At 43.3% G+C, this 14,686-nt stretch overlaps 2 protein-coding genes across 3 annotated transcripts in view; one reads left to right on the forward strand and one right to left on the reverse strand.

Annotated features, from left to right (window-relative positions):
• mmd (monocyte to macrophage differentiation-associated) overlaps nucleotides 1-7,322 on the forward strand; it is a 125,008-nt gene extending 117,686 nt beyond the window's left edge. Inside the window, exon 7 of the mRNA XM_066673554.1 lies at nucleotides 7,218-7,322. Coding sequence (XP_066529651.1) covers nucleotides 7,218-7,274 — 57 coding nt within the window. The 3' untranslated portion in view covers nucleotides 7,275-7,322. The remainder of the gene's footprint in view (nucleotides 1-7,217) is intronic.
• foxk2b (forkhead box K2b) overlaps nucleotides 2,105-14,686 on the reverse strand; it is a 29,863-nt gene continuing 17,281 nt past the window's right edge. The window contains exons 3-9 of one of the 2 annotated variants that reach the window (XM_066673549.1): nucleotides 12,059-12,206; nucleotides 10,326-10,472; nucleotides 9,503-9,696; nucleotides 7,735-7,952; nucleotides 7,235-7,492; nucleotides 6,574-6,786; nucleotides 2,105-5,104 (exon numbers count right to left, since the gene is read on the reverse strand). In XM_066673549.1, coding sequence (XP_066529646.1) covers nucleotides 4,914-5,104; nucleotides 6,574-6,786; nucleotides 7,235-7,492; nucleotides 7,735-7,952; nucleotides 9,503-9,696; nucleotides 10,326-10,472; nucleotides 12,059-12,206 — 1,369 coding nt within the window. In that variant the 3' untranslated portion in view covers nucleotides 2,105-4,913. The remainder of the gene's footprint in view (nucleotides 5,105-6,573; nucleotides 6,787-7,234; nucleotides 7,493-7,734; nucleotides 7,953-9,502; nucleotides 9,697-10,325; nucleotides 10,473-12,058; nucleotides 12,207-14,686) is intronic. The other variant, XM_066673550.1, reaches the window with a different exon arrangement.

Here is a 14,686-nt window from a genome sequence, read left to right on the forward strand (position 1 = left end):
ACTTTTCTTTGCTTTTACACATCACTTTAAATGGAACAGACTCCAAATTCAGAAGTCTGCTAATAACATGAAAGTAAACACAAACCCAAAGTGCTGGAGAACTAAACAGCTCGAGTTACAGATGAGTTTCTGTCACAATTTAAGGCGTGAATGAAATGTAGACAAGTTAAACTTGTCAGTCACATACAGTCGATTTTGTCCTCAAACATGCCATTCAACGTTAACGAGGGCGGAACGTTTGAACGAAAACAAACACCAGGGGAGTTTGTTTTGCTGTGGGACCGGTAGTTCTCCAGAATCCATGACGGGCACCAAACTTTTAGCAAAATTATCATCAATGTACTGCCATAAAATCATGCCAAAAATAAACTTTAGAAGGCAATAATAAACTTTGAAAAAACAATTCAAGAGCATCTCGGGAGAGGAGTTACCCCGAGTGGTGCAGCTGTAAGCGTTGGCCTCGTCAATAGCTCTGAAGTAAAGTTTTGCAGACAATAGCCTCCGCTCACTCGTAATCATCCATTAAGGTGGATAGTTGCTACACAAAACATGGGAATTTCTTTTTTAATTCATCCGAACACTTACGTTTCGGCATAGCTGCTCGAGATGAGGGTGGGTACATGAGCTTTGCCTGACGTAAACAAGGACTACTGACGTGCAGACTGACCAATTAAATGTTTACAGAGAAGGTTATCGTCCAATAACGGTAGCTCTACAGTCAGACCGTCCAATCAGAAGATTTTAGGCTACTTCACCACGCCCCCTTCTCACTCAAGCGAACCAATCGGAGTAGGGGAGGGCGGGACTAGTTTGTGAAGGAAACTTCTCGAAGTTCTATGTAAGCTCTAGAAAAACAAAATGCCGGACGTTTGTGAAATTCCGCCCGGACATTTTTTTTTAAGTCTAAGAAAGAGGACATGTCCGGGTAAAAGAGGACGTCTGGTCACCGTACATCCATGCGTGAACTCACTGAACACACCACCACTCCGATGAGAGACTTAACATAAAATAGCAACTACTTAGTTTGACCTCACCTTCATTACGCTGATGTAAGCTTGTTATATACCTTCACAGTGTGGAGGCAGACACAAACACCGCCGTCTGGAAGATAATATTGCATTAAAGACGTTAAATAAAGAGTGCTCTCCATTAATAGACTGGCCTCAATGAAGAAAATATATTGTAGGAGACTGCAATAAAGAAGTTTAAGAGTTATCTCTAATCAATTGGGTGTTTAACGGTTTTTCATGTCACATATAATTGTAATTAATAATTAAAACATTCCCCCACTCGTGTCATTTTACAGTAACTGTTGTGTAGTGTTAGAAATTAAAACAACTTTTATTAAAATATATACATCAACGTCTTAGCCACTGCCTTCATTATAAGTTCCATCGAGAAAAGTGCTGCCCCAGTAAACAAGGAACGTCTCTGGACGTTCAAAATAGGTCTAAAAGTAGTCTGTCCGTCAAGGACATATTTTAAACGTCAATGGACGTCCAAATTCCATCTTAATAAGTTAGTTAAGTGGTGACCAACCGATAACGTCAGTGGACGTCCAAAACACGTTTTATACAAGTCATTTATTTCGGGACCAATTAATAACGTCAATGGACGTCCAAAATACGTCTAATAGCCGTCTTTTCATTCTTAAGAGAAAGTTGATGAGACGGCAGTCATTACGTTATTTCAACGTTGAATCAACGGCTAAATGTTTACTGGGCGAAAGCAATGCTCTTCGAACTGTTCTGTTGTTTTGGATAATATTGTATCCAAAAGTGTGTGAGAGTTATGGTTTAAAGATGATTTCAATGCTGGGGTACGTAATTATTATTGTTACTATTATTATTTAATCACGTGTCATTTCTAATAGGCCTCAGTGACAATAAAATGAGAGCAGAGTGTTTGAACTTTGAATTACAATTATTGTACTCAAAAAAACGTTTAGTAATTTAAATCAAATTATATTTAAAGTATTTAATATTCTATAAAAATAAATAAATAAATATTAATCAAACGAAGTTTAAACTTTATTTTTACACCTAATGTTATTGTTTATAAGTGCAAGAAGGACCGGAAGCAGTGTCCAAACTGTCTCACACGATAGATTCAAACAGTTAAGAGAAAGACAGACAGGCATCAGAATTTAAGGTTTTAAATTAATTTATAAAAAAAAACATAATAAAATAAAATAATAAAAATAATAAGCATTTACCCACTGAAGCAGAACAATGATCTTGTTTTTATCATCTTTTCTTTCTCATTCTTTTACTTTGTAACATATACAATCTGGAGACAGACGAGACCGGTCACCCCAATGGATAGAAAAAAAAATAACAATATTTAAAAGAAAAAAAACAAAACAAAATAAAATGTTCTGCCTATAGCACAGCATCAAACAGTCAGAGAAAGGGTGAGGGGAAGAAAAACAAGAGGATAAACAAAAAACAAAGCTAAAATTATCAAGTGCGGATTTTATCTGACTCAAAACAGGCGTTTCTTTTCTTTTTTTCTCTTTTTTTTTTTTTTTGCTTTTGGTTTGTTGGTTTTCTTTCATTTTCCTTAGTTAGGATCTCAGGTGTGTTCCTCTCGTCCGTTAGCATGCAAGCTGGATGACACGCCTGGGTCAGCTACACATGGCAATGTCATAGCGCTCTGATCATATGGGTCACTGGTGCAGGTTTGAAAATAATTAGGTGTATGAAAGCAAACTTCTGCTTGGAACTGAAAGAAAAAGGGCAAAACAATAAAAACTAAATACTCATCTGATATATATTTCTCCTTAAAAAAAAAAAAAAGAAAGAAAAAACTACACTTTTTTCACACAAAAATAAAATAAAAGTCCACATAGGAACGCACAGAGAAGGTTCTGTCCTTGAGGAGTGACTGGAAAATGTCCTCTAAACTCTGCGGCTGGTATGTCTTTTGCCCCCCCCCCCAAATTTCTATAAATGAAAAGTTCACTAAGTACATAAAAGGGAAAATAAAACAATGCTCCACATATGGACAACAAAGTACTGCATATTTCTATGAGAAGAGTTGCGATGATGGAGGCGTGGTACGTAGGGCTAGCTGCCAAAAAAGTACAGGAATTGGTTGAGCGTTTTGATCCCTTTAAGTTGATGACTGCGTTGTGATACAGTCCCTGCGCAAAAAAAAAAAAAAAAAAAAAAAAAAAAAACCCACAACATGCGCTATCAAAGTCCAGGACGCACAGTTGTGTTCTGATCTCCAATTATGTTCTTGATTGTTGTTCCAAAAACCAGCTGCCAAATTTTGGAATGTTGGGTGGAGCTCAACAAAACCAGATAAGACTCATAGGATATTTCACAAAACAGAGCATTTGTAAAGCTTGAGTAATGCCTAGCTTCTATCTGTAGCTTACAGCCAACTGCATGGTATTCCCAATACGTAGCAAGATAAATTTGCAAAGCCAAGTTTCATAGTTGGGACTATGATTAGAAATACCACTCCATGTCATTTCAAATGCACCGAGCCTTGCGTTATCTCTCTAGAAAACATGGTTTTACATTTCCACAGCCCAAAGCTGGAGGTGGAGGGGGTTATACCACTGACTACTGACACTTTACATTATGTTTGGTGTCCCAATCGGCAACACTTTCTATGTGTGTGTTGTCCTTATCATCGGGAAACTTCTGCATAGTTTAGGTTCGGGGCTGCGCCTGTGGGAATATTCCGGGATATTAGGGGCTTCATTCACATATTAGCTAACTTTGATTTTACCCCTATTCTTGACTAGGGCAGTAGAGTACAAAGTCTGGGACTAACGTTGTAGGGTGCTTGGCTTTTGATCCTTCGTATAATGCGGGTTTGGAACCTATTCATTTCTGCTCTTCAGCTTGCTTTAAAAGTGTGACTACATTTGTTTCCATCAGAGCGTACTTTATTTTTAAGTACAAGGCAAAGCATCAAAATGACCTATGCTTAAACGTATTTCCAGATGCCTCAAGAATTCCAAACTACTCAAAGCTGAACATGAGAAATGTCAAATACATTTTTTGTCCTATTGGACAAGGTTTAGCAGCTTACTGACAAATTCTACATTGTGAAATATCCCCGAGTCATCAATGCTGTATTTGTTGAGTGTTTGAGGGTGAATTTGAGTTGTACCTGTGCAAGTGTGGCCAAAGTAGAGCAGCTAAGTACACAAGTCCAGGAAGTCCAGATAACAGACATGAACTCGGTTTGTTTGAGAGAGAAAGGGTATGTGTGTTTATGTTGAACGTTTTCTCCAACACCAACACACACCTGCAATATTCAGAGCAACGTTCGGTTGATAATAATAACAGTAACAACGATAATAATAATAATAATAATAATAAAAAGAAAAATTATTCCCATTGATTCAGATGAGATATTTCCTTTCTTTTGAGGAGCAGAATCCCCAGACCAAGATCTCAGCCAGGTCGAAAAAATGAATACGGGGTGTTTATTAATAACGCTTTGTTTCAAAACGCTGCAAACATCAGACGTCTGAGCACAGATGGCAGTGGCCGGCTGCTCTCTCTACCGCTGATAACGGTTCAAACGTCTGGTGAAAGCTGCTTCACCGTAGAGAAGTGCACCCATGTCGTTGCATCCACTTCCGTGGTCCGTTTGCAGTGGGTTTCTTTCTTAATGTCCTTGTTGTTGCTCCGCCATTGCTTGTATTTTTACAGGACTCTATTGAAATGGTACGCCGTGTTTCCCCAATGTAAAAAGACTTCTAGTTTTGGCACGGTGAGCAGGGCAGTGAGACACAGAGAGGAGGAGAGGCAGCAACATGGCAGTAGTGAAAATGAAAGCAAAAGCGTGCACAAGAGGGATGAGTGGGAGAGAGCGTGAAAGTGCGCAGCAGTTGGATGAATTTGGATGGTGAGGGTTAAATGGGGTGCTGTGGTTTAAACTAATGCCTAGTTGTGGTTGGTGGCGGAAGTGTCCGTGTTTGCTGTTCCGTTCAGGTCAGGGGTCAAACTCCGCTCCTCCTCCTCCATCTTCACTCGTTTACTCTCGGGCTCGCTCGTGCTGTCTCCGTTTTGACGTTTGGTGGGGAGAGAGGCCGACACCGAGGCGTGCGCCGCCAGCAGGTGGAGGGGACTGGAGACTGCACAGAAAGACAGACAAATGAGTGCGACCAGTAAGCTCCCGGCATCAAGAGCCTGAGAACACGTACTTGATAAAGCAGACAAACCTTAGGCTACGTTAACATTACCAGGCTGAAGTGACTCATCAATCTGAATTCTTTAGGGCTGTGTGGCCGCATCAAATCCAGTCTGTTCAAGTCAGATCTGAGCCAATTTCATATGTGGTCATAAATCGACATGAGCATGAACGGCCAGATCAGATTTCGTGAGTCTTTTTGCTCGTACGCATGAGCTTGGTACTGTTCTCAACAGCTGTGACAACTGTCTCTATGTTGGAGATCTGCTTGATATTTGAGGAAACTGGTCACTTTAAGTAAAGCTTGAAGGAACCTAATGAAATCAAAACTGTGTTCAAAACTGTAGCCAAAGAACCGACAAAGCATTTAGCAAAAAGATCCACACAATGGAACTGTGCTAAAACAGAAGTGAGATTTATAATTTAATACAAATATTCAGCATAAATAAAAAGACAGTGAAGCTGTGTTTATCAAAAAAAAAATTCTGTTTAAAAAAAATAAATAAATACAGTGGAACCTCAACCTACGAACTTGATCCGTTCCGTGACCCGGTTCGTAAGTGGAAAAGTTCGTTTCTCGAGTCAATTTTCCCCATTTAAAATAATGGAAAAGCAATTAACGGGTTCCAGCCCCCCCCCCCGAAAGTCACTCTTTTTGCACTGATATATGTTTACAACACTCTCAAATTAGTAAAAAAATACATGCAGCGTCACTAAAAATAAAAGAGAAATACAGTGGTAACAGTAATAAAAAAGAAATAATAAAGTTGTAAGTGGTTACACATCGCTACCTTGAAGACGTGACGACTGGCTGGAGGAGTAAATCAGGCACTGGCTGTATGACGGGAGGTGGGGGGTGGGGGGAATAACGGAGAGTAGGCGGGTGAATGTGGGGAGACGAAGCGTAGATACGGCTTAACTTAGCACGAATTTCCATGTCTGCTATTTACACTAATGCTAAATGGCTAAAGCTACAATGTGCTAATTTTAAAAGCTCACTCAAGTCTGGGCGCTGGGAGACTCGCCTATTGGGGTCAGGGGCCATTTCCAGCCGCCGGCTCGGGTTCGTTTCTAGAGTCGTGGTTCGTTGGTGGAGGCAAAAAATATTCAAATGCCCGGTTCGTAACTTGGAAAATTCGTTAGTACAGGCGTTCGTTAGTAGAGGTTCCACTGTAATTAAAAAAAAAAGCGTGAATGAAGTGTGTATTTACTGAACCAGTTACCAAAATAATTCACCTCACTTCACAGCAAACTATTTCAAACACACGCATTACATAGAACAGACGCTCCCACAGTCTCTTACATGGCTTTAAATTACCTCTTTATCTACAAGATGTTCCTTATGAGGTTTGCTCTGAATCTCATGTACACACAAGGTAGAGAAGGGGTTAAAAGGTGTGTATGAAAGCCTACCTGCATTGGCCTGGCTTTGAATTGCCGTAGCGATAGGAATCATGTGGGTGCCATTTTGTGTGATGGTTTTGACTGGCAGCTGGTGCTGGCCTAATGGGGCTTGCTGCAGAATAGTAACTGTTTGCAGCGGGGTGCCAGCTGTGCTGCTCTGGATGATCCGATTGGCTGAGGCTAAGGAGGCATGGGTGATGGTAGGGACTGCTTCTACTTTCACTACGAGAGAGAGAGAGAGAGAGAGAGAGAGAGAGAGAGAGAGAGAGAGAGAAAGAAAGAGAAAGAGAAAAAAGTGAGAGAACAAGAGAGAAAAAGAGAGAGAGAGAGAGAGAGAGAAAGAAAGAGAAAGAGAAAAAAGTGAGAGAACAAGAGAGAAAAAGAGAGAGAGAAAGAGAGACAAGAGAGAAAGAAAGAGAAAGAGAGATATTACTACAAGTACATACATGTAGTCCATCAGCTCCACAGCCAGAAAAACAAGAACACAACTTAAATATTAAAATGTGCTCTAAATCTAGTCACATTTACAAATGATTTAACAAGTGGAATCAACTGTGTCCAGTTGCAGGTCTTTAGGGCTAGTGGTGATTTTCCTACTCGCACACACTCAGCACATAAAGTGGACACCAATAATCACTCCGTGTTCTGTTTAGCTTTTCCAGACTCTCACCTTTAATTTCTTCGTGTGCTCCATTCTCCTGGGGCTCTGAGGTGACTGGGTTAGCAGCAGACGACTGTTTGTGAACTTTAGCGGCGCTAACGGCTACAGCGGTGGGGATCTGGTGTACCACGTGTACGGTCTGCATCACTGGCTGAGTGGAGGAAGAGGAGGCGGGAGCTGCTGCCACAGCGTACGTCACCGGCTTCATGCCCTGAGTCAACGGCCGCTGCACTGCTATCAAGACAGGCTGACCGCCGAGAGGGGAACCTGGAAGAAGGGGGAAGGGGCTTTGTGAATTTCATGCCACTCGTTTGTTTACAGATGTCTTTTATTTAATTTGTGTGCAGTACACTACAGGAAGTGTAGAGGGCCAAACGGATCAGAGAGATCTCAAAAACACAGAGGTTTGACCCCAAATCACTCCACACTCCCTATGAAATGCACTACACAACTCATGAAATCAATGTTTTTAACACTATCCAGATCCGTGTGGACAAGGTCTCGTTTACCGTAGTGTGTACCTGGTGTAGCCTGTGCTAGACGAGCCTCCTGTATCACAGCCAGCTTTGGTTGTACAGCAGCAGCAACACTAAAAGGGGGTGGGGCAGGGGCAGGCTCTGACTCCATGGGAACAGGCGAGCCCTCGCGTGATAGGCTATCAGGCGTCTGGACACCGCTGGAGTGGGCGGAGAGAACCCCTGAGTGATTGGGAGATGCTGGTGCACTCCTGAAGAAGATTGAAATCATGTTTTAAAATAAGCAATGCACAATTTAATTCATAAAAGATACCATTATTAATTAACACCCTATGGAGGTTATACATTCATTGTGTGAGGAGTGTGTTGTGTTCTCCCTGTGTCTGTGTGGGTTTCCTCCGGGTGACTGTCTGTAAGGAGTGTGTTGTGTTCTCCCTGTGTCCGTGTTGGTTTCCTCCGGGTGACTGTCTGTGAGGAGTGTGGTATGTTCTCTCTGTGTCTGTGTGGGTTTCCCCCGGGTGACTGTCTGTGAGGAGTGTGGTGTGTTCTCCCTGTGTCTGTGTGGGTTTCCTCCGGGTGACTGTCTGTGAGGAGTGTGGTGTGTTCTCCCTGTGTCCGCGTGGGTTTCCTCCGGGTGACTGTCTGTGAGGAGTGTGGTGTGTTCTCCCTGTGTCCGCGTGGGTTTCCTCCCACAGTCCAAAAAAGGCACGTTGGTAGGTGGATTGGCGACTCAAAAGTGTCCGTAGGTGTTAGTGTGTGTCTGTGCTGCCCTGTGAAGGACTGGCGCCCCCTCCAGGGTGTGTTCCTGCCTTGCGCCCAATGATTCCAGGTAGGCTCTGGACCCACCGCGACCCTGAACTGGATAAGGGTTACAGACAATGAATGAATGAATGCACAAAATCAGATGTTGTGAGTAATCTGATTGTATTTTACACGCCAAACTAAGTCAGAGATGGTTCTACACTGTGTGGGGTTTAGGGCTAGCCCCAGATATTCATTCATTGGGTAGGTGTTCGGGTGTTTTTTTTTTTATTTTGAGAAAACTCCCTCTGTATTCAGCCTCCTCAGCATTAAAGTCCAGAATGAAGCCTAAAAAAGACTAAAACCCTACAACAATCTACTCACAACGAAGTGTTGCAAAGCTAAAGTTCATTTTAACAGCTTTACACCTCGAATTAGACCAGACCACCTGCACAAAGCTGGCGTGTACTCTCTGCTCTTAGCTACACGGTGTATGTGCGACTTAGCGGGAGTTGCAGCACAGACTCGGAGTCGGACGCAGATTTTCTGAATGACAAACACCCCCACAACACACAGAATATTCGCCGAATTATACAACCAAGGCTCCGAAGCCCTAAAAATGGTATTTGGGACAGCCCTAGTCCGGTTACAGAGAAATCGGGATGTGAGCATACTTTCACTGAGAAATTACTGAGCTCTGGATTTCTGGACCTTACTCCGATCTCAGAAACTGGAGCATGCCGCTAACTTGACCACCTGAATAATCAGATAAGTGCAGAAGATCTTATTATTAATACACATAAAAGCCAAACGCGCGGTGGAAGGCATGGAAAAAGGCGGCAGCACCATCTGATCCCACAGTGACAACACTTCTCAGTAGTCTTTGCTTGTATCTAGAGCCATTCTCAAAATCTACAGCTGTCATATCTCTAACTGACCAAGAGGTGGAGACACAGCCTCTTGTTTTAAAAGTGAGACAAAAAGACCTGAGATGTTGCACCGCTCCCAGGCGTCTCCATGACGATTAGCTCTACTTGGGGTGCGACAGAGGTGAGTTTACCTGGAGGAGAGGGGTCCTAATGGGGTCCTGAAGCAGGGCACACCGCGGGGCCTTCTTTTCCTAAACGCTTGCTCTATGAGTTTCACCTCTGAGGACGGGTCTATCCTCCAGAACGAACCCTTCCCGGGCTCCTCCTGCGAGCGTGGCACTTTGATGAAGTAGCGGTTCAAAGAAAGGTTGTGTCGGATGGAGTTCTGCACAAAAACACATACAACATTCATTAAGATCACAAACAGGCGCAGGGCCGACTTATTTTTAGCGTTGTGTGTTATGTCAGCACACCTTCATCTAATAAAAGCACGGAAATAGCAGAGAGTTTTGAATTAAGGCCTAAAAGAGTGCTAACACTAGAGAGGATTCGTACGTGTTTATTATCACTACACCATGGCATCTCAGAAACACACACGGTTATAAAATCCGAGTTCTAACTACATGGAGTGTACGGTAATTCTCAAGAGACTGGAGTAATCCTTGCCAGACCAGATTAAAGTGGGCTTAAGGCAAAGGGATACAAATCTAAGTATTAGAAACAGGAATGATGTGACTAACTGTTTGTCCTGGTGAGCTTACTTTCCTCCAACCACTGCAGTTTGAGAACCAACACAACAAGATGTTTGTACGCAATACTTCACGGAAACGGAAGGGAACGAGTGGGTGAGAGTTGAGCTGTAGGGAGGGGACCGATTTGATCGACTTCAATTAAGCTAATGATCTCTCTAAATGCATTTGTTCAAATTATTCCCCACATAAGTTTTGCCAACAGCATGGTTACTTTATAGTGCTCTGGTTCTGTTCTCTTTACCATAATCAGACCATGACCCACCTGCCAGCCCTTGTCGGCGCTCCTGTAATACGGGTAGTTCTTGGTGATGTGTGTGTAGATGCCGTTCAATGTGAGCTGTTTGTCTGGGGCCAAGGTGATCGCCTGAACAATTAGCTGAGCATAGGAGTATGGAGGTTTAGAGTCATCCTAGAAAAAGAGAAAGGAGAAAAAGTGTGTTTTTTTTTGATGAACAGATTTCAAAACATTCACACAACATCCACCAATATCAAGAAAATAAATTTAGAATAAGACCTAGGATCAGTAATAACTCCAAAAGAAAAGCAATTTAAGAGTAAGGGTGAATTTTCCTCCGGGTGACTGTCTGTGAGGAGTGTGGTGTGTTCTCCCTGTGTCTGCGGGGGTTTCCTCCGGGTGACTGTCTGTGAGGAGTGCGGTGTGTTCTCCTTGTGTCTGCGTGGGTTTCCTCCGGGTGACTGTCTGTGAGGAGTGCGGTGTGTTCTCCCTGTGTCTGCGTGGGTTTCCTCCGGGTGACTGTGAGGAGTGTGGTGTGTTCTCCCTGTGTCTGCATGGGTTTCCTCCGGGTGACTGTCTGTGAGGAGTGCGGTGTGTGCTCCCTGTGTCTGCGTGGGTTTCCTCCGGGTGACTGTCTGTGAGGAGTGTGGTGTGTTCTCCCTGTGTCTGCGTGGGTTTCCTCCGGGTGACTGTCTGTGAGGAGTGTGGTGTGTGCTCCCTGTGTCTGCGTGGGTTTCCTCCGGGTGACTGTCTGTGAGGAGTGTGGTGTGTTCTCCTTGTGTCTGCGTGGGTTTCCTCCGGGTGACTGTCTGTGAGGAGTGCGGTGTGTTCTCCCTGTGTCTGCGTGGGTTTCCTCCGGGTGACTGTGAGGAGTGTGGTGTGTTCTCCCTGTGTCTGTGTGGGTTTCCTCCGGGTGACTGTCTGTAAGGAGTGTGGTGTGTTCTCCTTGTGTCTGCGTGGGTTTCCTCCGGGTGACTGTCTGTGAGGAGTGCGGTGTGTTCTCCCGGTGTCCGCGTGGGTTTCCTCCCACAGTCCAAAAACGCATGTTGGTAGGCGGATTGACAACTCAAAAGTGTCCGTAGGTGTGAATGTGTGTGTTGCCCTGTGAAGGACTGGTGCCCCCTCCAGGGTGTATTCCCGCCTTGCGCCCAATGATTCCAGGTAGGCTCTGGACCCACCGCGACCCTGAACTGGATAAGGGTTACAGATAATGAATAGAAATAAAAGTTTCAAACAAAAAGATGCAGAATAAGTGGCTGAATTTAACTTCATATAACAGAGATTTATTGTGGTGGGAGTGGATGATATGATTGCGGGACGCTTTGAAGCCTTGATGCGCTAAATTTAACTACACTGAAACTCTGATATCGCAGCAGAAAGCCGCTAAAGTGCTACTTTGTGTTCTCATGACGCATCAGGCCCTTGACGGGTCGTCCCGTTTCCTAGAGGAAGAAAACTACAACGTGTAACTTAGTTTCAAGGGGCAAGATAACACTTGAAACCTAGGGGTGGGGCTAAAATTAAGAAATGGGATTCACCATTTTCAGCCAGTGGCACCAGAATGTTTGTGATATTATTTGACATTATTTATCACTTACTAGTGTAGAACATAAATATATCTATGATTCCTTGTGTATTATAATTTTTAATGCAACTACATATAAATCGTAAATCACAAAAAACAACTGTAGGCTTCTGTGGACTATAAATAGTTATGAAAGAAAGATCTTATTAGTGTGCGAACACAGTAAGCATCTCACCTTTGGGCTGTCTCCCTCTGACGCATCTTTATCATTCTCTGACTGAGAGTTATCATTGATGAGCTGCAGATCCGGAGGAACGATCCGGCCGACCCTGTAACCCGACGAACCAGCGCCACGGGGACTGGAAGGGCATGAGTTAGCAGCACTGCAGAGAGAGGCAGAGAGACACCCGTATTGACTCAGTATTCTTCCTTTATGTGCAAATTTGCATCCTTGAACATACGGTTTCAAATCTGAGGATATATTTACGTATTTATTTATATTAAAAACACAACTCAACACACTCCAAGCATCTTATTGAGATCTCTTACAGTCTTCACTGGACATGGCTGCTGAGAGTGAAGTAACACCACAGCACATTACACCTCCTGCTTTTATACCAGTGGAACAGGGAATTTCTTTCCCCACTTCGTGCAATTGTTACAATATTAAAATCACGTATTGACGATAAAAACCCGTTTCTAAGAGAGCAAATTTCAGCGAGTGGTGCTGGAGGAACAGATCAGTTTAAATCTACACTGTTTAGAAGCACAGCTGGCGCTAACAAGCACACCACAGCAGATTTTTCAGGGAACTGAGGCTCAAAACACACATTTAGAGGATGAAGCCACATACAGTGGAACCTCTACTAACGAACTTTCCAAGATACGAACCGGGCATTTGAATATATTTTTTGCCGCCACCAACGAACCACGACTCTAGAAACGAACCCGAGCCTCCTCCGAGTCGGCGGCTGGAAATGGCCACTGACCCCAATAGGCGAGTCTCCCAGCGCCCCCAGACTGGAGTGAGCTTTTAAGATTAGCACATTGTAGCTTTAGCAATTTAGCATTAGTGTAAATAGCAGACATGGAAATTCGTGCTAAGTTAAGCCGTATCTACGCTTCGTCTCCCCACATTCACCGCCTACTCTCCGTTATTCCACCCCCCCCCACCTCCTGTCATACAGCCAGTGCCTGTGTTACTCCTCCAGCCAGTCGTCACGTCTTCAAGGTAGCGATGTGTAACCACTTACAACTTTATTATTTCTTGTTTATTACTGTTACCACTGTATTTCTCTTTTATTTTTAGTAACGCTACATGTATTTTGTTACTAATTTGAGAGTGTTGTAAACATATATCAGTGCAAAAAGGGTGACTTTCGGGGTGGGGGCTGGAACGCATTAATTGCTTTTCCATTATTTTAAATGGGGAAAATTGACTCGAGAAACGAACTTTTCCACTTACGAACCGGGTCACGGAACGGATCAAGTTCATAAGTAGAGGTTCCACTGTACCTGTGAGCACAAAGTCAAGTGAAGGATTTTCTGAGTATTTTGTCTTTTTACAGCTTTCTTTTTCTCTTTTAACCCAAACTCAGCGCTAAACATAGAACTGCAGGCTGTTTTCAAACCATGACATCAGCAGTCATTGAGCTCCCACAGCGCCCCCTTCCTGTGGCTCTGTTAAATGCACATTAACAATTTAGCTGCATTCTTAAAGACACAGAACAGAACTTTGACACACACACACACACACCTTATTGAGATACCGTCCACGTTTTTCAAAACCGCTGTATATGGCGTTATCGTTATACAACCCAACCCTAATTCAGTGTCTGAATTTATTACTGAATCACGATGAAAAATAATTACAAACACTCCCTCGCTCTCCAAAACAAACCTGGTGCTGCGCTAATTAGCGCCCCTCTAGAAACCATTCATACGGAACCAGCAGTAAATCTTTGATTAAAATATAAATGAGCTACAGCTAATGTACGTAAAAGATCAAATTTAAAAGTACAGAAACGTACAAATACTGAAGAAAAGGCTTGCCCCATGATGTTTTGTTTTAATCCAATGAGAATTTGCTTTAATTACAAAGCTGTACCGGCTACTCCAAGGTGCTAGTTTGTGGTTATCGTATCAGCCCATCACTTCAAGTTAGTTTTTGTTGTTTGGTTTTGTTCAGAATATGTTTCAGAGGCTCACTTTAATATCTTACCCTCCAGGCAGCCTCGCACACCCCTGTAGACACACTGCAACTAAGGGCTTTGCAGACGGTGTCTAACTTTCAGTTCCAAAGCTGACAAAATGAACTGTGGCTTCTCCACGCTTTGTTCCGAGTGTTAGGCTGATTTTGGCTTTCAATAATAAACTCTGGAATCAATCAGAATTCCCTAAATGCTTTTATAACTTGAAAAAAAATCAGATCCAAATGACGGTGAAGAAATCGCAGCTGAACTAAATGATGACTATCCAGCAGCTGCTAACAGAGGCTGACAATAACCAACATAACCAGCTAAACACACTCTACACCGAGGGCTGAATAAATACACAAGTATGAGGAGGGATTCAATGCACTTTATCGTTTGTAGGAAGGAACAGGATGCCTAGTTCAGCGCGGCAAGTGTGCGTCCCCGACTCTTTACGGCGTAAAGCATTAATTGTAGTTAGCCGAGCCTTAGGGAATAGAAAATGAAGCTGATGCGAGAAGGCTGTAATTAGTCTGCTAAAGGAGCGGAACAAGCTGCTCAAAGAAAGCGGCTGGCTAGAAGGAAGAGCTAAAGCTGCAGCAGTCTTTAGGCCCTGCCAAGCAGCCGTATGAAGAGAGTGAAGTAGGAAAGACACTGCCAGGACCTTGATC

This window comes from Hoplias malabaricus, chromosome 6 (genome assembly GCF_029633855.1).
Source record: "Hoplias malabaricus isolate fHopMal1 chromosome 6, fHopMal1.hap1, whole genome shotgun sequence".
In the NCBI taxonomy this organism is placed as follows: Eukaryota; Metazoa; Chordata; class Actinopteri; order Characiformes; family Erythrinidae; genus Hoplias; species Hoplias malabaricus.